Source organism: Ranitomeya imitator, chromosome 5, assembly GCF_032444005.1.
Source record: "Ranitomeya imitator isolate aRanImi1 chromosome 5, aRanImi1.pri, whole genome shotgun sequence".
Classification (NCBI taxonomy): Eukaryota; Metazoa; Chordata; class Amphibia; order Anura; family Dendrobatidae; genus Ranitomeya; species Ranitomeya imitator.
In genome coordinates this window covers 43,404,865-43,430,021 of record NC_091286.1, presented here as the reverse complement: position 1 = coordinate 43,430,021, position 25,157 = coordinate 43,404,865, and the positions used below count along the sequence as shown (strand labels likewise).

The following is a 25,157-nucleotide window of genomic DNA, read 5'->3' as shown; positions in this document are numbered from 1 at the left end:
TGAGTGCCCTAGGTGCTCGCAATCCGAGGCGGGTATCTTCCATATGATGTGGCAGTGCCCTAGGCTGGCCTCGTTTTGGATTGTAGTGATAAACAAAGTGGGACTAACATACAATTGTTCGGTACCACGGGACCCTCTGGTATGCATATTAGGTTACGTGGAGGAAATTGTAACTGATAACTTGTATAAAACAGTTATTGCTAGATTGCTGTTTATTGCACGAAAGTTGATCGCTAAGTTCTGGATTAGGGTTGAGCCACCAACGAGAAGAGATTTCATGATGCAAGTAGACCATATTGTTGCATTGGAGAGGAGCATGTATTCTAAAAGAAACAAGATGGACCTTTTCAACAGGTTATGGAATCCCTGGATCGAGTCGACGTGATCTGGAGACCTTGCTCGTGCTTTTGGAACATATATCCCCGTGGGAGCAGTATTGATACGACGCCTTCTTGTTCCTGGTTAATAATGGACATTCGGGTAGATCGGAGTGGTTCTTGTTAGGTCTCCAGGGGTGGGGGTGAGGGGGGGGAGGGAGGTTGGTTTGGGGCTGAAAGTTTATTGAAAATGCAAAACATAGATGTGTACTGTTTGCAGTAATGTAATCTGCATATATTTTTCTCACTGTTTAATAAAAACATTTGATTAAAAAAAAAAAGGGCTTGAAGTCTTTGTGGGACACTCTTGGGAGTTCCCTCATGGTGGGTGCTGGGGTTAGAGTCTGTCTGGAGCTTCTAGTTGCTTCCAAAGCGATCTGCCTCTCCAGCAATGCCATCTCCTGAGCTCTGTATAATGAAAAGAACCTAGCACTCAACTTGATGCTTTTAGTGCATAATTTATTGTAGTAGTACCCGGATAGGTATGGTAATGCTAGTGGACACCGCGTCTGTCAGCGGCTTCACTCTACTAGGAAACAGAGAAGCACATTGCTAAGGAGAGTAAAACTAATCCCAAACTTTTCTTCAACTATATCAATAGTAAAAGAATAAAAACTGAAAATGTAGGCCCCTTAAAAAATAGTGAGGAAAGAATGGTTGTAGATGACGAGGAAAAAGCTAACATATTAAACACCTTCTTCTCCACGGTATTCACGGTGGAAAATGAAATGCTAGGTGAAATCCCAAGAAACAATGAAAACCCTATATTAAGGGTCACCAATCTAACCCAAGAAGAGGTGCGAAACCGGCTAAATAAGATTAAAATAGATAAATCTCCGGGTCCGGATGGCATACACCCACGAGTACTAAGAGAACTAAGTAATGTAATAGATAAACCATTATTTCTTATTTTTAGTGACTCTATAGCGACAGGGTCTGTTCCGCAGGACTGGCGCATAGCAAATGTGGTGCCAATATTCAAAAAGGGCTCTAAAAGTGAACCTGGAAATTATAGGCCAGTAAGTCTAACCTCTATTGTTGGTAAAATATTTGAAGGGTTTCTGAGGGATGTTATTCTGGATTATCTCAATGAGAATAACTGTTTAACTCCATATCAGCATGGGTTTATGAGAAATCGCTCCTGTCAAACCAATCTAATCAGTTTTTATGAAGAGGTAAGCTATAGGCTGGACCACGGTGAGTCATTGGACGTGGTATATCTCGATTTTTCCAAAGCGTTTGATACCGTGCCGCACAAGAGGTTGGTACACAAAATGAGAATGCTTGGTCTGGGGGAACATGTGTGTAAATGGGTTAGTAACTGGCTTAGTGATAGAAAGCAGAGGGTGGTTATAAATGGTATAGTCTCTAACTGGGTCGCTGTGACCAGTGGGGTACCGCAGGGGTCAGTATTGGGACCTGTTCTCTTCAACATATTCATTAATGATCTGGTAAAAGGTTTACACAGTAAAATATCGATATTTGCAGATGATACAAAACTATGTAAAGCAGTTAATACAAGAGAAGATAGTATTCTGCTACAGATGGATCTGGATAAGTTGGAAACTTGGGCTGAAAGGTGGCAGATGAGGTTTAACAATGATAAATGTAAGGTTATACACATGGGAAGAGGGAATCAATATCACCATTACACACTGAACGGGAAACCACTGGGTAAATCTGACAGGGAGAAGGACTTGGGGATCCTAGTTAATGATAAACTTACCTGGAGCAGCCAGTGCCAGGCAGCAGCTGCCAAGGCAAACAGGATCATGGGGTGCATTAAAAGAGGTCTGGATACACATGATGAGAGCATTATACTGCCTCTGTACAAATCCCTAGTTAGACCGCACATGGAGTACTGTGTCCAGTTTTGGGCACCGGTGCTCAGGAAGGATATAATGGAACTAGAGAGAGTACAAAGGAGGGCAACAAAATTAATAAAGGGGATGGGAGAACTACAATACCCAGATAGATTAGCGAAATTAGGATTATTTAGTCTAGAAAAAAGACGACTGAGGGGCGATCTAATAACCATGTATAAGTATATAAGGGGACAATACAAATATCTCGCTGAGGATCTGTTTATACCAAGGAAGGTGACGGGCACAAGGGGGCATTCTTTGCGTCTGGAGGAGAGAAGGTTTTTCCACCAACATAGAAGAGGATTCTTTACTGTTAGGGCAGTGAGAATCTGGAATTGCTTGCCTGAGGAGGTGGTGATGGCGAACTCAGTCGAGGGGTTCAAGAGAGGCCTGGATGTCTTCCTGGAGCAGAACAATATTGTATCATACAATTATTAGGTTTTGTAGAAGGACGTAGATCTGGGTATTTATTATGATGGAATATAGGCTGAACTGGATGGACAAATGTCCTTTTTCGGCCTTACTAACTATGTTACTATGTTATGTTACTCTGCTAAACTAGCATTACCATACCTATCCGGCCTTACTCTAAAGACGCTGCTCTTTTAGTGCCCCATGACCCTATGGTCTCATTTTCCACTTACTAGTACGTTTACTGATGAAGGTCCGTTATGAAGGACCGAAACGTTTGGGTACTACTACAATAAATTATGCACTAAAAGCATCAAGTTGAGTGCTAGGTTCTTTTCATTATACTGTCTAAAGGTGTGGGAACCTAACCTTAGCACCATTTCACCAGTAGTGCATACGGTTATTTTGTTTGAGATCTCCTGAGCTCTGTCCTTGGCTCTGTGAATGGCCTCCCTCTCCTCGGCTCTGTGAATGGCCTCCCTCTCCTCGGCTCTGTGAATGACCTCCCTCTCCTCGGCTCTGTGAATGGCCTCCCTCTCCTCGGCTCTGTGAATGGCCTCCCTCTCCCTCTCTTGAGCTCGGTGAATGGCCTCTTTCTTATAGTCTATGGTGGCCTCTTCTCCCAGCAATGCCAACTCCTCCTCGTACCACACAACCCACTGACTTTTTTGGGTATTTACCTCCGGCTGCAGTCTTTCCTCCATTTGCTGTGAGGATCCTTCCTCAGCGTCGTCTTGCAGGTGAACTCCTTCCAAAGCCTCAATAAGCTGCTCCTTGGAGAGTCCCTTAAAACAGACTCCTACTTCACGGGCCTTTGATTGTAGGCTCCCCAAAGTCCAGTTCTTGTACTCTGCGGTGTTGGTTCCTGATGTTGGGCCATTGTCCTCCATTCCTTCTGCTCTGGTCCCACTGCTGCCAACCAGTTTGTGACGGGGTGTACGGCAGAGCAAGAAGGGACAACAGGCCAAGGGATGATTCCACAGATTTATTATCAAGAACGCTGGAACAACACATGCAGGTAGATCTACAGAGTCCACAATTAGTCCAATGGAACAGGTTCGGGGCACCTCCCGATAATCCTTGTGCCAGGTAACAAAGCAATAGTCCACAATTAGTCCAAGGGATCCCAAAACAATCTCACGAACGACGAGATATGTCCTCAGCTCAAGTCTCGCCCTGTTCGCTTCCGCAGTCCCAGATGGGCGTGGGGTCTTGCCTCAGCTAAGAATCCCCACTCCTTCTCCTTCAAGGATCAACTCACATCTGATCTCAAAATAAGAATGGATTGTCTGCGCTCCTGGGATCCGCCCATGAAGGGGGTAGGGGTCACACCTTCTATTCAATGGTTGGGTCCACCAGAAGATTCTAGACTGGTGGGCTCCACGTAGTCTATGTAGTATGTACATTTGACTAGCCACCTGCTGTGAGGAAGAATGGCTATTCTTTCACTAGTGGTGTTGACAAAGCTTAATTACATTAGAGCTGAGGGCTGCAAGTATTGGGGGAAGGAGACATATTGTTACAGGTGATCTCCCAGCACAAGAAAATACATAAATTACAGCTAATAGAAACCAGAGAACAGTTACATACATCAAATGGCATATTATTCAAATACAGGACAGGGCAAAAGTACATATCATGACAGGGATTCCCTAGCAACCAGGCAACCCCCACATGTACTCAGGCTGGCTAGCAGCGGTAAATCATGCAGCCGCGTCAACAAAAACAAAATCTCTGAGCACTAACAAATACTCGGAGACCACCCGAGCGTGCTTGGGAAAACCCGAGCAACGAGTATACTCGCTCATCACTAGTGGTAATATGTCATCTGGTCATGGTATGAAGGTATTTGTCCCTTGTATGTGGTATTATTCCATCACTATGTGGTCGTAAATGGTAATATGTGGCCTGGTCATGGTGTGGAGGTATTTCTCCCTGTGTGTAGTATTATTTGGTCACTATGTGATGATAATATGTGATATGGTCATGGTGTGATGGTATTTGTCCCTTGTATGTGGTATTAATGGTCAACGTAAAAAATATGAGTCATTCCCTTAAAGAAAATAAAAATATACCTAAAAACAGTATAGGATATTTTAAGAAATGTTTACTAGGTTAGAGTAGGGCAATGCCCAAAGAGTCTACCTTGTGGTGGCGGCTTAAAAATCTTTTTGGCCAAAACAAAAGCTGCTGGCTATGTGTGTGATCTGGTGTCTGCCGGGAATTGTTAATATCAGATTGGTGAGGACGGGGTGCAGAAGATGAGTTTTTCCAAGAGTGGGCGGTGGGACTGTGGAAGGTTTGAGATGTGAAGGCGGAGCTGGGGTGTAGCCTGGACGGGGGCCAAAAATGTTGCCAGTATGGGGCCCCGAAATTCCTAGTGGCAACCCTGCCGCACTATCAACACAGTAAAATTGAAACTCAACCCAAAAAACAATGGCGGACTTGTATTTTTGTCACCATTCGCAGCACTTTTTTCTTTACGTTTTTCAATCCCTTATTTGTTGAAGTGAATGGTTTCCACTAAAAAACAAACAAAAACAAGCCCCTGGAAAAATAAAAGTACAAAAAATAAAGTTGCTCTGTGCATCTCCTCGTCGTTAGAGTTCAGATGTTAATAAAGTTTTTTTTGTTCACTTTTTATTATGCCCGTGGTAAGATTTTTCTGAAAACTATCCCTGAGATTTGGTTCACTCATCAGGAATGGACGACGGCAGGGAGATGCGTGATGCCGCCACGCAGGGACAGCTCATGGTTGGCCACTTCCGATTGAACTGTACCACTACAACAGAAAATTCTGAGGGGAACACACTTTATTTTATTACACCCTTGGCTATGCAAAACATGCACTCGACCCCAGAATGCGACCCTGTATAAATGATTACACCGTCCTTTTCTCTCTACTCCGGTCTGACGGTCTATTATTCTTGCCGCTCCCGGGGCCGCTCCACAGTGACGTCACGTCCCCCCCTCCTCCAGCATTGAGCGTTCCTGGCTGTCACGTGCTCTCACTGTCCTTGGCCGGCGTGCGCTCCGATCAACATGGCAGCTCTACTGGCTGGTGCCCGGTTTGTTCTTCGCCACGGAGCGCGCCTGCTGCCAGCCTACTCCCGGCGGCCCAGCGTCCTGCCAGCCAGGTGCCTGCCTGCTTGTGTGTGTGTGTGTGTGTGTGTGTGTGCCGTGTGCGGGCGGCCCGGGGGCGGCTGTGTGCGGGATGAGCCGCGCTGCCCAAGGTTGTTCTGCTGCCGGGGTCACACCTGATTCTGGTGCAGACTTTGTGCCTGGCGGTACTGCTAGGATCGGGAGACTGTACCTGGTGCCAAAGTGCCTGAGGAGCGCTAGTACTGCCGGGATAAGGGGGTATACGCCTGGGGAGCACTGGCACTACCGGGATAAGGGGGTATACACCTGGGGAGCACTGGCACTACCGGGATAAGTGGGTATACGCCTGGGGAGCACTGGCACTACCGGGATAAGGGGGTATACGCCTGGGGAGCACTGGCACTACCGGGATAAGTGGGTATACACCTGGGGAGCACTGGCACTACCGGGATAAGGGGGTATACACCTGGGGAGCACTGGCACTACCGGGATAAGGGGGTATACGCCTGGGGAGCACTGGCACTACCGGGATAAGGGGGTATACACCTGGGGAGCACTGGCACTACCGGGATAAGGGGGTATACACCTGGGGAGCACTGGCACTACCGGGATAAGTGGGTATACGCCTGGGGAGCACTGGCACTACCGGGATAAGAGGGTATACGCCTGATGAGCACTGGCACTACCGGGATAAGGGGGTATACACCTGGGGAGCACTGGCACTACCGGGATAAGGGGGTATACGCCTGGGGAGCACTGGCACTACCGGGATAAGGGGGTATACACCTGGGGAGCACTGGCACTACCGGGATAAGGGGGTATACACCTGGGGAGCACTGGCACTACCGGGATAAGTGGGTATACGCCTGGGGAGCACTGGCACTACCGGGATAAGAGGGTATACGCCTGATGAGCACTGGCACTACCGGGATAAGGGGGTATACACCTGGGGAGCACTGGCACTACCGGGATAAGGGGGTATACGCCTGGGGAGCACTGGCACTACCGGGATAAGGGGGTATACACCTGGGGAGCACTGGCACTACCGGGATAAGGGGGTATACACCTGGGGAGCACTGGCACTACCGGGATAAGGGGGTATACACCTGGGGAGCACTGGCACTACCGGGATAAGTGGGTATACGCCTGGGGAGCACTGGCACTACCGGGATAAGTGGGTATACGCCTGATGAGCACTGGCACTACCGGGATAAGTGGGTATACGCCTGGGGAGCACTGGCACTACCGGGATAAGGGGGTATACACCTGGGGAGCACTGGCACTACCGGGATACGGGGGTATACGCCTGGGGAGCACTGGCACTACCGGGATAAGGGGGTATACACCTGGGGAGCACTGGCACTACCGGGATAAGGGGGTATACGCCTGAGGAGCGCTAGTACTGCCGGGATAAGGGGGTATACGCCTGAGGAGCGCTAGTATTGCCGGGATAAGGGGGTATACGCCTGGGGAGCACTGGCACTACCGGGATGGGGGGTATACGCCAGGGGAGCACTGGCACTGCCGGGATGAGGGGGTATATGCCTGGGGAGCACTGGCACTGCCGGGATAAGGGGGTATACCCCTGGGGAGCACTGGCACTATCGGGATAAGGGGGTATACGCCTGGTGAGCACTAGTACTTCTGGGATAAGGGAGTATACGCCTGTTGAGCACTGGCACTGCCGGGATAAGGGGTTATATGCCTGGGGAGCACTGGCACTACCGGGATAAGGGGTATACCCCTGGGGAGCACTGGCACTACCGGGATAAGGGTTATACTCCTGGGGAGCACTGGCACTGCCGGGATAAGGTGGTATACCCCTGGGGACCACTGGCACTACCGTGATAAGGGAGTATGCCTCGTGAGCACTGGCACTACCGGGATAAGGGGGTATACCCCGGGAGAGCACTGGCACTGCCGGGATAAGGGGGTATATGCCTGGGGAGCACTGGCATTACCGGGATAAAGGGGTATACACCTGGGGAGCACTGGCACTGCCGGGATAGGGGGGTATACGCCTGGGGGAGCACTGGCATTACCGGGATAAGGGGGTATGCCTGGGGAGCACTGGCAGTGCCTGGATAAGGGAGTATGCCTGGGAGCGCTGACACTACCGGGATAAGGGGGTATACACCTGGGGAGCACTGGCACTGCCGGGATAAGGGGGTATACACCTGGGGAGCACTGGCACTGCTGGGATAAGGGGGTATACACCTGGGGAGCACTGGCACTGCCGGGATAAGGGGGTATACCCCTGGGGAGCACTGGCACTATCGGGATAAGGGGGTATATGCCTGTTGAGCACTGGCACTGCCGGGATAAGGGGTTATATGCCTGGGGAGCACTGGGACTACCGGGATAAGGGGTATACCCCTGGGGAGCACTGGCACTGCCGGGATAAGGTGGTATACCCCTGGGGAGCACTGGCACTACCGTGATAAGGGAGTATGCCTCGTGAGCACTGGCACTACCGGGATAAGGGGGTATACCCCGGGAGAGCACTGGCACTGCCGGGATGAGGGGGTATACGCCTGGGGAGCACTGGCACTGCCGGGATGAGGGGGTATATGCCTGGGGAGCACTGGCACTGCCGGGATAAGGGAGTATGCCTGGGGAGCACTGGCATTACTGGGATAAGGGGGTATACACCTGGGGAGCACTTGCACTGCCTGGATAAGGGGGTATACGCCTGGGGACCACTGGCATTGCCGGGATAAGGGGGTATACGCCTCGCGAGCGCTTGCACTACAGGGATAAGGGGTATACGCCTGATGAGCACTGGCCCTACCAGTATTAGGGGGTATACGCCTGATGAGCACTGGCCCTACCAGTATTAGGGGGTATACGCCTGATGAGCACTGGCACTACCAGGATTAGGGGGTATGCGCCTGATGAGCACTGGCACTACCAGGATTAGGGGGTATACGCTTGATGAGCACTGGCCCTACCAGGTTTAGGGGGTATATGCCTGATGAGCACACACTACCAGGATTAGGGGGTATGCGCCTGGTGAGCACCGGCACTACCAGGATTAGGGGCTATGCGCCTGATGAGCACTGGCACTACCAGGATTAGGGGCTATGCGCCTGACGAGCACTGGCACTACCAGGATTAGGGGGTATGCGCCTGACGAGCACTGGCACTACCAGGATAAGGGGTTATACACTGGATGAACATAGTCACTGCTTGAATAAGGCCTGGGTTTATGCCTGATGAGCGCCAGGCACTACAGGGGTAAGGAGGTTTGCGCTGGCACTGCTGGAATAAAGGGGTTAATGCCTGATGAGCACTGACACTGGCTAAGAGGGGGATTATGCCTAAGATAAGAGGGTTTACCCCTGAAGAGCGTCGGGATAAGGGAATTTATTCCTGAGGAGCACTAGCACTGCCGTCATATGGGAGTGTACATCTGATGAGCGCTGGCACTACTGGGATAAGGAGGTTTATGCCTGGCGAGCACCATCAGTGCTGAGCTGTGTGGATTTGTTCCTAGTCCCGGTACAGATTTTTGCCCTGCTGCGGTGAAAAGGATAAATGCCGGGCACTGGCACAGGTTTTGTGGCCGTCAGTAGTGTGTGGAATAGTGATGAGCGAACGAGTTTGGATAATGTGTTCGAGTCCCTGCGGCTGTTGGATCCCTGCGGCTGTTGGATCCCTGCGGCTGTTGGATCCCTGCGGCTGTTGGATCCCTGCGGCTGTTGGATCCCTGCGGCTGTTGGATCCCTGCGGCTGTTGGATCCCTGCGGCTGTTGGATCCCTGCGGCTGTTGGATCCCTGCGGCTGTTGGATCCCTGCGGCTGTTGGATCCCTGCAGCTGTTGGATCGCCTCAGCACATGCGGCGATTGCCTGTTTGTTAGGGAATCCCCACGTGTTGAGGCTGTATAACAGCTGCAGGGACTCAAACACATTATTGGAGGACGCCTGAGATACTGGATAACATGTTCGCTCATCACTAATGTGGAGCTCGTGCCTGAAAATAGCTGGTACCAGGATGCAGGATTCATGCCAGGTACTGATGCTGTGAAGGGTTCATATCTGACCCTGGTGCAGACTTTGTTGGGCTTCGGGTTTGAGCTTGGCTCTGATGCAGTGTTGTGGGTTTTCTATCTTGATGTGATGCCCCTGGTGATGGGTTTTGCCTGCCTGTGGCGCCCTTTTGGCGCCTGGCTCTGTGGCGCCCTTTTGGCGCCTGGCTCTGTGGCGCCCTTTTGGCGCCTGGCTCTGTGACGCCCTTTTGGCGCCTGGCTCTGTGGCGCCCTTTTGGCGCCTGGCTCTGTGGCGCCCTTTTGGCGCCTGGCTCTGTGGCGCCCTTTTGGCGCCTGGCTCTGTGGCGCCCTTTTGGCGCCTGGCTCTGTGGCGCCCTTTTGGCGCCTGGCTCTGTGGCGCCCTTTTGGCGCCTGGCTCTGTGGCGCCCTATTGGCGCCTGGCTCTGTGGCGCCCTATTGGCGCCTGGCTCTGTGGCGCCCTTTTGGCGCCTGGCTCTGTGGCGCCCTTTTGGCGCCTGGCTCTGTGGCGCCCTTTTGGCGCCTGGCTCTGTGGCGCCCTTTTGGCGCCTGGCTCTGTGGCGCCCTTTTGGCGCCTGGCTCTGTGGCGCCCTTTTGGCGCCTGGCTCTGTGGCGCCCTTTTGGCGCCTGGCTCTGTGGCGCCCTTTTGGCGCCTGGCTCTGTGGCGCCCTTTTGGCGCCTGGCTCCGGCTCTGTGGCGCCCTTCTGGCGCCTGTCTGTATTGTAAGGTCTGTGGTGCAGGTTTCCATCTCCTATGTCAGTGAAGATCTTGCAGATTAATAACATGCACGGTTACTGTCGGACTACTTGCTCTTTTGTAGATGGGTGCATTGTGATTAACCAGGCGCAGATTTTTGCTATAATTTGCATTGGATTTTCTCGGACACATCTTGCTGAGCTCTGCCCTGGGGCCAGTGACTATAGGCCAGAGAGAACTTAATAGGTTACACAAATTTGTGCACCAAAATTTGTGCTTGTGTCTCTGTCTCGAGAGGTTATCCGTTTTTTTTTTGTTTTTTTTTTTAATACCCCAAAGGTTCTCTCTTCTTCAAGGGAACCTGTCTGCGCCCTTTTACATATAGAAATAGTATGCGGCTTTATTGCCTTTAGCCTCTATAAAGATGATTCCCTTTTTATTCGAGATCCGATGGTAATGTATCTACTGTAGAAGCCCAATCAGCCGGTCCGTGCACTGGGGCGTGTCTGTGCTCCTGCTTTGTCTTCTATGTGCATTGACACGCCTCCAGCGCACATCCAGTCTGTTTTGCATACGGCTTCTCAATTTTTCATGGCTGGATATTGAATCTATGCAAAGAAAAGGTATAATATTTATTGATTTATTGGGGGGGATAAGTATCTCCTACGATACCACTATTTCCTTAGGTAGAAGTGTGGATGCAAAGCATTGCAGGAACATTCTCAATGTTTTGTACCTTTACTTCTTCTTCTATTATTCCTTCAGATGCCTGAGCAGCTCCTCCAGATTATTCACAGTGGTTGCACAAGAGAAGGGAAGCTCAGAAGCCGAGGCGGCTGCGGTAGCCAGGGTCCGGACATGGCAGGAAGGGTGGTCAATACATCTGATGGGATCCAAGCTGAAGAGAAGTGGACGTGTCGGCAAACAAAAGCTGCTGAGAACTTTTGAAGAAGTCTGCAAAACAGGTACAAATTAAAGTTCCCTGTGTACACTTGCAAGCAATTTTTAAAGGGAATGTGTCATCAGAAAATGACCTCTTAAGTTTTTATGTTCCATAGAATTTCTATGAATTTTTAATATTTTTATTAAGTTTTCATGTGATGGTCTACTTAAAAAAAAAAAAAAAAAAAAAAAAAAGAATAAATAAGAATTAAATTTATCCTGAAACCTTGCAGTTTTCCCTCTGACAATCAGCTGACCCTTCCTGTTCTGTACAGATCACTTTTCAGCAGTTCTCATTATCATCACAGACAGGATTACAATGTCTGGTTCCACTTTTCTATATAGATATCACAGAATCTGCTATTCATAAAAAGTGATGGTCAGAGCTCACCCTCTCCTCCTTCCTGCGCACGGACCTCTGCGCAGGTCACAGAGCATGCCCGCAACATACTCTTCATGGATGTCAATGAGCACCTGCTGTAAATCATATTTCTGAATCTTGGCGGCGAGGGGGGAAAGCTGCTTAGGTAAGATGGCCACCCCAACAATCAGCGAGGCTCGGCTGGTCTTTGACACTCCCGCTACGCATGAATGAAGTAGCAGTTCCGCTCCACTCACTTGGTTTTTGGGATCGGTCGGACCCCCAGTGATCATGAAGTTATTGCCTATTCCAAGTATAGGTGGTAACATCCAAATTTGAGTATGACTACTGAGTCTTTTTAGTTTATAAGGTCTATTCTAAAAAAAAAACCTAAAAAAATCAACGCCACCAGTCCCCCAAAAGACGCAAACATATAAATAAGACTTCCTAGTGTAGCGGAGCCTAAATACACGTTCTCTCTGCTTTCCGAATGGTCTCGAACATTTACATTCATTAACAGCAAAACGGAGATCTTGAAAATAGTTTAGAGATATAGTTGATTAATATAATGCTTTATATATATTTTTATTTTAGGTAAACCCAACAGTAACCAGGCGTGGTTCTTCCTGCGCGCCTGTGGCTCATTTATGCCAGAGACGGCCCTGGTGGAGCGAACGGAGGTGGCCACCAATATTTGGACAAAGCTGAAGGATTTGGGTACGAATCTGTTTTTTTGTTACTTCTGCCTTATTTTTTTCTTTTTCTTTATTTTGTTGCTTGTAGTGTAAATGGTTTTCTCGTCCCAGACAAAACTCTTTCACATCCAGCAAATGGCGGCGGTCACAGGGGAAACGTAGTACGACATCGGCATGAATGGCTTGCCATTTAGTACCTGGATGGATGGACCTCACCAGATACGGTGACCCCCGCCCCCCATCCTATGAGGTTCATATGTCTTCATAGGACAGGGTCGGTTTTCATCAGACCTCACCTTTCATGACTTGGCTGAGCTCCCACTAAAGAGTTCTTCCCACGATAGTGTCGCCCCCTACTGAGAGGTTAAGGGATTACACACTGATCAGTGGGATCCTGAGACTGTGGTTCTGCAGTGTCCCCGTCCTGAATAGGGGGCAAGTTTGCATGTTAGACCTCTATGAGACTGACGGAGAAAGCGGAGTACAATACTTGGCTGTATCTGTTAGTTCCCTAGAGAGTGAATGGAGCGGATGTCGAGTCCTTCCCATTTGAGACAGGTCTCTGCAGAGTTTGGTTCTCATGCGGTCGGACCCCCAATGACCAGTAATTCATCCCCTATCTGATGTATATGGGATACCTTTGTCTTCAGGAAAACCCATATTTCCCATTGAAAAGTGGTGAGGACACAGTCTGGGGGCTATTTTAGTAACTGACCCTATATCCTGTTTCTGATTTAACCCTTGATATGCGAAGTGCATCCCCCCCCATCTGTCTGCACTGCTCAGGACACAAGACCATTAAATGGATTATGTATATGTGAGTGTGTGTGTATATATATATATATATATATATATATATATATATATATATATATATATATATATATATATATATATATATATATATATATATATATATTATACAAATTTTTTTTTTTCTTTTTTTTTTCTTTTTAGGAGTAGAGTTGAACGTTAGCCATTACAACACGCTGCTGGACGTCTACATACAGAATGAACACGTGTTCTCACCCACTGAATTCCTGGCCAATATGGAAGCTGCTAATGTGGAGCCTGATCAGGTGGGCGATGTGCTGTAATGAGGGGGGAACATTTCTAGGATTTACAACATGTCAGTCTTTTTGGAAAGATTATAATATTTTGCTGGAAATATGTTTCTGAGACATTTGTCCTGATTTTCAGATGCTTATTAACCCCATCTACATTCAGGATCCTGCTGCTTTCCTGTTTGTGCATCATCTGACCTCCACCGTCAGGCCATATACACACACTGAGCTTTTTGGAGGGTATCTGCTCCGCAATCCTCTTCAGAACCCACCAAAAAAAAAAATACTTGGAGAAACTTTTTTTATTACCGTAGTAATTTTTGTGGGAAATCCAGTTTGTTGTTCATATAAGGCTATGTGCATATGGAGTTTTGGAAACTCTTCAAATCTCAAACTTTCTGCTCCAAAAACTCGGCAAAGAGACTTTCATGTGCACAAATCCGAAGAAAGGTCTTTCAATCATTTTTTTTTTTTTTTGCCCCGAAAGAGGTCTTCAAAAACACCTGGTGGAGAAAAAGAAAAGGCATGTCACTTCTTTGTAGGGGATCCTGATGAAATTTACTCCATACTAGGTTCCATCCAATCAAAAGGATGCCAAGAAAATATACAAACAAACCAGAAAAAAAACTTTTTATTGGCTATGAGGGGGGTATCTGGGACTTGGCAGAAATAATAATAATAAAAAATAATGTATCTAAGCACTAATAGGCAGGTAATTGTGACTTTACCTGCCTTGGGTGCTGTTCTTCCCTGGCATAGAGCGGTCACATACCGCTCCTGCCTGAGATTCAGCTACCTCTGCTTACACAACGGGGTTGGACATCTGAGGTCACTCTCATTGACAACCGGCTCCCCCAGTTAGGCAGCAGGAAAGGCTGAAATTAAAAATGACCTTGGGAGTCCCTCCTCGTTGACAGTGGACCGGAAAAGAAGCCTCTGCTCTGTAGACGTGATGTCAGCGGAAGCTTCTGCGTCCCCGGCAGGAGCCGTCTGTGATCACTCTGCGCCGAGGAAGAACAGGCAGGTACGTTCCGATTACCTGCCTGTTAGTGCTTAGATACATTTGTTTGGGGAGAAGAATTAGCAGAATGCACATTGAAATCCTCATGGGACATATGCAGGTTTTGATTTAAAATTGCTGCAAATGTTGCAGATCATTGGCATTTTTGCAATTTCATGAATTTGCTGCAGCACGCCCATTTTTTTTAAATTTTTTTTTTTTGTTTTTATGTGGATATTTTCCTCTGTGTGGAAGATCTTTGTTAAAGCCCCATTCACATATATTGTCCTGTAAGTTCATGCAGGTTTGTGGTATTGAAACCCCACTGGATCTGGCTGCAAATCAGCGGTGAATTTTAAGGGTTTTATTCCCAGGATTGTACACCGGCTGTATTGTAAGGTCTGTGACGTCTGCAGCTCCCAGCCCGACCGCAGGTTTCTGACCGGTACCAGCAGCCTCATATGACCCTATTGTTAGTAATGGAGTAAAGTCAGAAGTGTCGAGTGATGACACCAAATACAGTAAAATCTAATATACACATACAATCACAATACAGAAAATCCTACAGAGACCATTCTCTTTGCTGGAAGCCAACGTGATGACGACTTTTCTTTGATTTTCAGGGCACTTATCAGGGGCTCATTGCAGCTTATTGCAGTGAAGGAGACATCGATGGTGCAAGGTGTGTAGTAAATGCGGCCTGGGACTTTTCCACATGGCGGGAAGGTCTTCAGTGGATAGGACTTTTAGCCTGAAAGCAGCATTAAAAAATAAGAAAAAAAAGTTTAGACTGGACCGTGGCACGTTGTAGCGCCATCATCACACCTTGACACGGTTGTGATTCACCATTTTTGTACTGACATGAAGCTCAGCATGTGGACGGGCTTCATAGTGTAGATCATTAGTGTTACAAAACCTTTTCTTAAATGTAAATAACGAGATGAAAAAAATATAATTTTTTCATATTTGGTATCTCTGCGTGCATAATTTAGCATACGAATAAAATATCAATATACTTAGCTTGTATGGTGAAAATGATAGAACACCTTTTTTTTTTTTTTCTTTTTTTATAATTATTTCCCCTCATCTAAACTAGATCCCTAAATGGTAATGATAAAAAAATTACAGCTTTTATAGCAATTTTTTTTTTTTTTGTGCGTGTTTTTTTTAAATTAAATATATTTTTTTTAAATTTTTTTTTTTAATTTTTATCTATTTTTTTTTTCGCACCACACTTGGAACCCCCCCGCTCCTTTTCAGTATATGATTTTGTCACTTAAGAGACAAACCATCATACAGCTATTTTGAGGAAATAAAGAAATAAAAAAATCAGTGGCTCTTGGAAGGCGAGAAGAAGAAAACCAAAATGAAAATGGGTGTAAATGTGCCTATACATGGAAATTATATCAAACTTTTTTTTTTTTTTTTTTCAGCAAAATTTTAGGATTCATGAAAAGCAAGAATTTTCCCATCACTGAGGACGTCTTCAACTCTCTGATTAAAGGACACGCCAGAGCAGGGTAAGATACACGAACGTCATTACCACCAATAGACAATGGGTGAAGCCGAGTTTTGGTATTTTTCACCCCGGCTACTATCCATACTACTCATGCTATTCGCGGTTAGATGCTCCTTGAGGCGCCTGATGTATGCATTGTTCTGTATAACAATCCTTTTGCTGTATTGCAGCGACATGGAAAGTGCGAAGAACGTCCCGTCGATCATGCAGAGCGCTGGGATCGAGCCGCGATGGAGCACATACGTTGCATTATTAAACGCGTATGCTGAGAGTGGCGATATTGAGAACATCAGACAGGTACATGTTGCAGCTTTGTACGGTTTTATGCCACGTTTGTTTCATCAGCAGAATGCTTTACACCAACATTGCATATGTTCTATTTGGGCATGAGTATCACAGATTGGGGTCCCACCTTTATCCCCTCCCTATTAACTTGAGCAGAAAATCACTGCAGAAAACTGCTCCTGCTGTGCCAGGAGAGGTCCTGTAACACTAAAAAGTGACCGCATGGAGGATCTGGTGACGACAGATCGCAGGGGGTTAGGGAAGCTGCAACGATCCGTTGATAAATGGGCCATGTTTATTCTGAAGAGGCGCTACCTGCATCGTCCCTGGCGCTTCTTGTGATGGACGTCACTAATCAAGAGGCGCAGGAAGGTCTATGGTAGTAGGATATTCACAGGTCTCGTGTGCGGCAGCCGCGGACTACTCATGTGGCCACTGGATGAGGAACCTGCCAATCTTTTTGTTCCATTCTTTTATCTGACAACTGATCTGCGGGAGTCAAAACAAAAGTCAAAACCGCACCCTTCTCTTTATAGATTGAAGGTCTCAGCGGACACAAGGGCGCACGTCCAAAACCAGGGAGCCCATCCCGGACAGTACCAAGGCCACAAAGAACAAAAAAATAAGAGCTTACATTTATTCCGCCTCCTGTAGCGACCTTTCGAAACGTCGCTACAGGAGGTAGAATAAATGTAAGCTCTTATTTTTTCACCATCCATTGTGGCGCTGTCTTTTTTGTTCTTTGTGAACTGATCTGCCGGAGTCTTTTTTTTTTTTTTTTTTTTTCCACAAAGCCTCTTGCGTAAAAACCCAGCCTTTTATTTTCCTGAAGCCGCTCCAGTGGTGTTTTTGTTGTCGTTTTTTTATGGCAATTTTTTACTATTTATTACAGATAACGGCTGGCTTCAAAACAAAGCTGCCAACAAAATGAGCACATTCCTTCTTTTAATGGTTTTACGGTTTTCGCACCGTGAAGTTTTTAAAACAAGTGGTAAAACTTGTGCACAGCAGTCTCGTTTTGACATTACTGTGCATTAAGTTCACTTTTGGCGACGCTTTTTCAGGTGGATTCTGGAAGAAAACCGACCCGAAAAACACGAATATAATGAACACCTGGTTTATGTATGAAGATGTTGGATTTATGTTAGGGAATTTCAGAGTTTTTTTTTTTTTTTGGGTGGGGGGGGGGGAAGTTCTTGCTCTAATTTCCCACTTGCTTTACTTTATTTAAAGGTTTTGAATGACAGTGAAGTGAATGTGCCACAGAAGCAATTAACTTCGGTTATTCTGGCGCTGGCAAAGTCCGGGCACTCTCAGTATGTTCCTGATGTGCTTGAACACATGCCAAATTGTATAAGCTACTCACAAGGTAGTATCACTCATTTATTATTTCAGTGCCGTATAAATCCTGTAATATTATACACTGCTTGAAACTCTAAAACTGTTACGTAAAGGGGTATTAAGTGTCAGGTCTTCCACCATGGATCTAAAGTTATGTGATGCTTCAGTTTCTTTAAGTGTATGAATACCTTTTTACCCTGACATTCTTTGTGTTGTTTTCGTAAATGGTCTTCATTAAAAAAAGCTAAAAAAAAAACCAAAACTACCGTATTTTCTTGCCGTAGAGTCTGTGCAACTCCTTCACAACTCTGGTTGTACTGCTGCTTATTACTTCGATCTAACAGGACGCTACTCCTTGCCGTGTAGCTTCTCTCTGTTATCTGTTATAGATTGAATTGGGGAGTGGAAAGAGGTTGTACAGAACAGGTTAAAGAGCGGAGAAGAGGGGAAAGCATCTAAGTTTTCAGAGAGGGCAGATCAAATAGTCTTTAGTTTGGTTGGAAAGCATATGGAAAGTGATTTACAGTGAGGGTGGGAGGCAGGGAATAGTGATAAGCGAACGGGCTCAGGTAAGTCGTTACAAAGCCTACTCCTTGGTGTATAGAAGTACAAGAAGGAATCCCTTTATGAATTCTATTCCTAGGATGGGAAAAGCTAACTGCGTTTTTATGTCTTTTGTACTATGTAGATCGGTGTTTCCCGAAACTCCAGCCCTCGCTGTCCCCAACAGGTCATGTTTTCAGGATTTCCATAGTGTTGCACATGTCCGTGATTTCCTGATGCCTTGATGATACTTCCATCTCCTGTGCAATTCTAAGCAAATCCTGAAAACATGACCTTTTGGGGGAAACACTGCTGTATACACTCATGTTCCTGTTTCTTTCCTTGTGTAGATATCATCAATCTCTGCTTGACGCTATTGACTCAAGGCTATGATGATGCCGCTCTGAAGGTCGCACAACAGCTAAGTGCGTGGAAACCCGCTGATGCAAATGCCGAGAGTCAGCCTGGCGATTTCGTCCTCCGTCACTGTGTTAATTTAAAAATGGTACGTTTCCCGCTTAGGCCTCTTTGACACTTCTGTCTGCTGGCGGGCGTCGTAATGCGTTGTTGTGACGTATCGACGGACATTGTGCAAATAGTGAAAACCGTGTGTAACGCATTCAGTGTTTTGACGGATGCGTTAAAACACGTCCGGGAGAGAGACAGACTTTTCCCCAGGTTGGAATATGCTTCCAGGCATGCTCAGAAGTAAAAACTGCATCCGTCACTGGATTCCTGCGTTTCACAGTGTGCACAGGATCCAATGTCCATAGGTTCCCACTCTGTGGAACGACGGATGCCACAGGAGGCGTCGGGGAACGTTTTTCCACTGCAGACAAAAAACGTTTCATGGAACGTTTTTTTGGAAAAGACGGGCCGTCAAATTCCGCAGGATCCAGTGCACGACTGACAAAACGTGTGGCCATCCGTCGCAATACGTCCCTAATACAAGTCTATGAGAAAATGCATGCAGGATCCTGTTTTCTCAAAAAACGATGCATCTCGACGGGACTACAAAGACGGAAGTGTGAAAGAGGCCTTACATGTAGGACATGGCTCTTGGGATAGAAATATTCCTCTCCCAAGGAGGATGATGGCGTATGCTTTTCACTATTTGAAATGGGAAAAAAAAAAATATGAATCCAAATTATTTTGGCATTTCTAAAATCTTATATCTGCCCCTGCTCACTCTCCTTTTATCTCTACCCCTCTTGTCTCCCCTTTGCTCTCTTTTTTTCCTCCCTGCTTTTATCCTTCGTATTTACTTTTCTCTTTCTATTGTTCTATCTAAAAGTAGGAAATTGAAGTATTTTTGTATTGCTAAGATATATCTACTCCCTGCTTGCTAGTTACCTCTCCCTCTCTTCCTCCATGCCTTCCCTTGGGCCTCATCCCTCTTCTCTCTCTCTCTCGCTCTCTCTCTCGCTCTCTCGCCTCGTCTCTCTCTCTCGCCTCGTGTCTCTCTCTCTCTCTCGCGCTCTCGCCTCCTCTCTCTCGCCTCGTCTCTCTCTCTCTCGCCTCGTCTCTCTCTCTCGCCTCGTCTCTCTCTCTCTCGCCTCGTCTCTCTCTCTCGCCTCGTCTCTCTCTCTCTCGCCTCGTCTCTCTCTCTCTCGCCTCGTCTCTCTCTCTCTCGCCTCGTCTCTCTCTCTCGCCTCGTCTCTCTCTCTCGCGCCCTCTCTCTCTCTCTCGCGCCCTCTCTCTCTCTCTCGCGCCCTCTCTCTCTCTCTCTCGCGCCTCGTCTCTCTCTCTCGCGCCCTCTCTCTCTCTCTCGCGCCTCGTCTCTCTCTCTCGCGCCTCGTCTCTCTCTCTCGTGCGCCTCGTCTCTCTCTCTCTCTCTCTCTCTCTCTCTCTCTCTCTCTCTCTCTCTCTCTCTCTCTCTCTCTCTCTCTCTCTCTCTCGCCTCGTCTCCCTCTCGCGCCTCGTCTCTCTCTCGCGCCTCGTCTCCCTCTCGCGCCTCGTCTCCCTCTCGCGCCTCGTCTCCCTCTCGCGCCTCGTCTCCCTCTCGCGCCTCGTCTCTCTCTCGCGCCTCGTCTCTCTCTCGCGCCTCGTCTCTCTCTCTCGCGCCTCGTCTCTCTCTCTCTCTCTCTCTCTCTCGCCTCGTCTCTCTCTCGCCTCGTCTCTCTCTCTCTCTCTCTCTCTCTCTCTCTCTCTCTCGCGCCTCGTCTCTCTCTCTCTCTCTCTCTCTCTCGCGCCTCGTCTCTCTCTCTCTCTCTCTCTCTCTCTCTCTCGCGCCTCGTCTCTCTCTCTCTCTCTCGCGCCTCGTCTCTCTCTCTCTCGCGCCTCGTCTCTCTCTCTCTCGTGCCTCGTCTCTCTCTCTCGCGCCTCGTCTCTCTCTCTCTCGCGCCTCGTCTCTCTCTCTCGCGCCTCGTCTCTCTCTCTCGCGCCTCGTCTCTCTCTCTCGCGCCTCGTCTCTCTCTCTCGCGCCTCGTCTCTCTCTCTCGCGCCTCGTCTCTCTCTCTCGCGCCTCGTCTCTCTCTCTCGCGCCTCGTCTCTCTCTCTCGCGCCTCGTCTCTCTCTCTCTCGCCTCGTCTCTCTCTCTCGCGCCTCGTCTCTCTCTCGCGCCCTCGTCTCTCTCTCTCGCGCCCTCGTCTCTCTCTCTCGCGCCTCTCTCTCTCTCTCTTGCGCCTCGTCTCTCTCTCTCTCGCCGCCTCGTCTCTCTCTCGCGCCCTCTCTCTCTCTCGCGCGCCTCGTCTCTCTCTCTCGCGCCTCTCTCTCTCTCTCTTGCGCCTCGTCTCTCTCTCTCTCGCGCGCCTCGTCTCTCTCTCGCGCCCTCTCTCTCTCTCGCGCGCCTCGTCTCTCTCTCTCTCGCCCTCTCCTCTCTCTCTCTCTCTCGCGCCTCGTCTCTCTCTCTCTCGCCCTCTCTCTCTCTCTCGCGCCCTCGTCTCTCTCTCTCCTCTCGCGCCTCGTCTCTCTCTCTCTCGCTCTCGCGCTCTCTCGTCTCTCTCTCTCTCGCGCCTCGTCTCTCTCTCTCTCGGCTCTCGTCTCTCTCTCTCTCGCGCCTCGTCTCTCTCTCTCGCGCCTCGTCTCTCTCTCTCTCGCGCCTCGTCTCTCTCTCTCGCGCCTCGTCTCTCTCTCTCTCGCGCCTCGTCTCTCTCTCTCTCGCGCCTCGTCTCTCTCTCTCGCGCCTCGTCTCTCTCTCTCTCGCGCCTCGTCTCTCTCTCTCTCTCTCTCTCGCGCCTCGTCTCTCTCTCTCTCGCGCCTCGTCTCTCTCTCTCTCGCGCCTCGTCTCTCTCTCTCTCGCGCCTCGTCTCTCTCTCTCGGCCTCGTCTCTCTCTCCTCTCTCTCTCGCGCCTCGTCTCTCTCTCGCGCCTCGTCTCCTCTCTCGCGCCTCGTCTCTCTCTCGCGCCTCGTCTCTCTCTCTCGCGCCTCGTCTCTCTCTCTCGCGCCTCGTCTCTCTCTCTCTCGTCTCTCTCTGCCTCGTCTCTCTCGCGCCTCGTCTCTCTCTCGCGCCTCGTCTCTCTCTCTCGCGCCTCGTCTCTCTCTCTCTCTCTCTCTCGCGCCCTCGTCTCTCTCTCTCCTCGCTCTCTCTCTCTCTCTCGCGCCTCGTCTCTCTCTCTCTCTCTCGCGCCTCGTCTCTCTCTCTCTCTCGCGCCTCGTCTCTCTCTCTCTCGTCCTCTCTCTCCTCTCTCTCGCGCCTCGTCTCTCTCTCTCTCGCGCCTCGTCTCTCTCTCTCTCGCGCCTCGTCTCTCTCTCTCGCGGCCTCGTCTCTCTCTCTCGCGCCTCGTCTCCTCTCTCTCGCGCCTCGTCTCTCTCTCTCGCGCCTCGTCTCTCTCTCTCTCGCGCCTCGTCTCTCTCTCTCGCGCCTCGTCTCTCTCTCTCGCGCCTCGTCTCTCTCTCTCGCGCCTCGTCTCTCTCTCTCGCGCCTCGTCTCTCTCTCTCGCGCCTCGTCTCTCTCTCTCGCGCCTCGTCTCTCTCTCTCGCGCCTCGTCTCTCTCTCGCGCCTCGTCTCTCTCTCTCGCGCCTCGTCTCTCTCTCTCGCGCCTCGTCTCTCTCTCTCTCGCGCCTCGTCTCTCTCTCTCGCGCCTCGTCTCTCTCTCTCGCGCCTCGTCTCTCTCTCTCGCGCCTCGTCTCTCTCTCTCTCGCGCCTCGTCTCTCTCTCTCGCGCCTCGTCTCTCTCTCTCGCGCCTCGTCTCTCTCTCTCTCGCGCCTCGTCTCTCTCGTCTCTCTCGCGCCTCGTCTCTCTCTCTCTCGCGCCTCGTCTCTCTCTCTCTCGCGCCTCGTCTCTTCTCTCTCGCGCCTCGTCTCTCTCTCTCGCGCCTCGTCTCTCTCTCTCGCGCCTCGTCTCTCTCCTCTCGCGCCTCGTCTCTCTCTCTCGCGCCTCGTCTCTCTCTCTCGCGCCTCGTCTCTCTCTCTCGCGCCTCGTCTCTCTCTCTCGCGCCTCGTCTCTCTCTCTCGCGCCTCGTCTCTCTCTCTCGCGCCTCGTCTCTCTCTCTCGCGCCTCGTCTCTCTCTCTCGCGCCTCGTCTCTCTCTCTCGCGCCTCGTCTCTCTCTCTCGCGCCTCGTCTCTCTCTCTCGCGCCTCGTCTCTCTCTCTCGCGCCTCGTCTCTCTCTCTCGCGCCTCGTCTCTCTCTCTCGCGCCTCGTCTCTCTCTCTCTCGCGCCTCGTCTCTCTCTCTCGCGCCTCGTCTCTCTCTCTCGCGCCTCGTCTCTCTCTCTCCTCGCGCCTCGTCTCTCTCTCTCTCTCGCGCCCTCGTCTCTCTCTCTCGCGCCTCGTCTCTCTCTCTCTCGCGCCTCGTCTCTCTCTCTCTCGCGCCTCGTCTCTCTCTCTCGCGCCCTCGTCTCTCTCTCTCGCGCGCCTCGTCTCTCTCTCGTCTCGTCTCTCGCGCCTCGTCTCTCTCTCTCGTCTCGCTCTCTCGCGTCTCGTCTCTCTCTCTCTCTCTCTCTCGCGCCTCGTCTCTCTCTCTCTCTCTCTCTCGCGCGCCTCGTCTCTCTCTCTCTCTCTCTCTCTCTCTCTCTCTCGCGCGCCTCGTCTCTCTCTCTCGCTCCTCTCTCTCTCTCTCGCGCGCCTCGTCTCTCTCTCTCTCTCTCTCTCTCGCGCTCGTCTCTCTCTCTCTCTCTCTCTCTCTCGCGCGCCCTCGTCTCTCTCTCTCGCGCCTCGTCTCTCTCTCGCGCGCCTCGTCTCTCTCTCTCGCGCCTCGTCTCTCTCTCTCGCGCCTCGTCTCTCTCTCTCGCGCCTCGTCTCTCTCTCTCGCGCCTCGTCTCTCTCTCTCGCGCCTCGTCTCTCTCTCTCGCGCCTCGTCTCTCTCTCTCGCGCCTCGTCTCTCTCTCTCGCGCCTCGTCTCTCTCTCTCGCGCCTCGTCTCTCTCTCTCGCGCCTCGTCTCTCTCTCTCGCGCCTCGTCTCTCTCTCTCGCGCCTCGTCTCTCTCTCTCGCGCCTCGTCTCTCTCTCTCGCGCCTCGTCTCTCTCTCTCGCGCCTCGTCTCTCTCTCTGCGCCTCGTCTCTCTCTCTCGCGCCTCGTCTCTCTCTCTCGCGCCTCGTCTCTCTCTCTCGCGCCTCGTCTCTCTCTCTCGCGCCTCGTCTCTCTCTCTCGCGCCTCGTCTCTCTCTCTCTCGCGCCTCGTCTCTCTCTCTCTCGCGCCTCGTCTCTCTCTCTCTCTCGCGCCTCGTCTCTCTCTCTCGTCTCGTCTCTCGCGCTCGTCTCTCTCTCGCGCCTCGTCTCTCTCTCTCGCGCCTCGTCTCTCTCTCGCGCCTCGTCTCTCTCTCTCGCGCCTCGTCTCTCTCTCTCGCGCCTCGTCTCTCTCTCTCGCGCCTCGTCTCTCTCTCTCGCGCCTCGTCTCTCTCTCTCGCGCGCTCGTCTCTCTCTCTCGCGCCTCGTCTCTCTCTCTGCGCCTCGTCTCTCTCTCTCGCGCCTCGTCTCTCTCTCTCGCGCCTCGTCTCTCTCTCTCGCGCCTCGTCTCTCTCTCTCGCGCCCTCGTCTCTCTCTCTCGCGCCTCGTCTCTCTCTCTCGCGCCTCGTCTCTCTCTCTCGCGCCTCGTCTCTCTCTCTCGCGCCTCGTCTCTCTCTCTCGCGCCTCGTCTCTCTCTCTCTCGCGCCTCGTCTCTCTCTCTCGCGCCTCGTCTCTCTCTCTCGCGCCCCGTCTCTCTCTCTCGCGCCGCTCGTCTCTCTCTCTCGCGCCCTCGTCTCTCTCTCTCTCGCGCCTCGTCTCTCTCTCTCTCTCTCTCGCGCGCCTCGTCTCTCTCTCGCGCCCTCGTCTCTCTCTCTCGCGCCTCGTCTCTCTCTCTCGCGCCCTCGTCTCTCTCTCTCTCGCGCCTCGTCTCTCTCTCGCGCCTCTCTCTCTCTCGCGCCTCGTCTCTCTCTCTCTCTCTCGCGCGCCTCGTCTCTCTCTCTCTCTCTCTCTCGCGCGCCTCGTCTCTCTCTCTCTCTCTCTCTCTCGCGCCGCCTCGTCTCTCTCTCTCGCTCTCTCTCTCTCTCGCGCGCCTCGTCTCTCTCTCTCTCTCTCTCTCGCTCTCTCTCTCTCTCTCCTCGCGCCTCGTCTCTCTCTCTCGCTCTCTCTCTCTCTCTCTCTCTCCCTCGTCTCTCTCTCTCTCGCGCTCGTCTCTCTCTCTCTCTCTCTCTCTCTCTCTCTCTCTCGCGCGCCTCGTCTCTCTCTCTCTCTCTCTCTCTCTCTCTCTCGCGCCTCGTCTCTCTCTCTCTCTCTCGCGCCTCGTCTCTCTCTCTCTCTCGCGCCTCGTCTCTCTCTCTCGCGCCTCGTCTCTCTCTCTCTCTCTCTCTCTCTCGCGCCTCTCTCTCTCTCTCTCTCTCTCTCTCTCTCTCTCTCTCTCTCTCTCTCTCTCTCTCTCTCTCTCTCTCTCTCTCTCGCGCGCCTCGTCTCTCTCTCTCTCTCTCGCGCGCCTCGTCTCTCTCTCTCTCTCTCTCGCGCGCCTCGTCTCTCTCTCTCCCCCTCTCTCTCTCGCTCGCGCTCGTCTCTCTCTCTCTCTCTCGCGCGCCTCGTCTCTCTCTCTCGCTCTCTC

The 25,157-nt window shown here is 50.6% G+C and overlaps 1 protein-coding gene across 1 annotated transcript in view; it reads left to right on the top strand.

The window, feature by feature from the left end:
* The first annotated feature begins 5,642 nt into the window (after nt 1-5,642).
* The window catches only part of LRPPRC (leucine rich pentatricopeptide repeat containing), a 179,083-nt gene continuing 159,568 nt past the window's right edge, over nt 5,643-25,157 (top strand). The window contains exons 1-9 of the mRNA XM_069768609.1: nt 5,643-5,790; nt 11,225-11,424; nt 12,357-12,479; nt 13,415-13,536; nt 15,145-15,203; nt 15,955-16,041; nt 16,211-16,337; nt 17,559-17,694; nt 18,560-18,714. Coding sequence (XP_069624710.1) covers nt 5,696-5,790; nt 11,225-11,424; nt 12,357-12,479; nt 13,415-13,536; nt 15,145-15,203; nt 15,955-16,041; nt 16,211-16,337; nt 17,559-17,694; nt 18,560-18,714 — 1,104 coding nt within the window. The 5' untranslated portion in view covers nt 5,643-5,695. The remainder of the gene's footprint in view (nt 5,791-11,224; nt 11,425-12,356; nt 12,480-13,414; nt 13,537-15,144; nt 15,204-15,954; nt 16,042-16,210; nt 16,338-17,558; nt 17,695-18,559; nt 18,715-25,157) is intronic.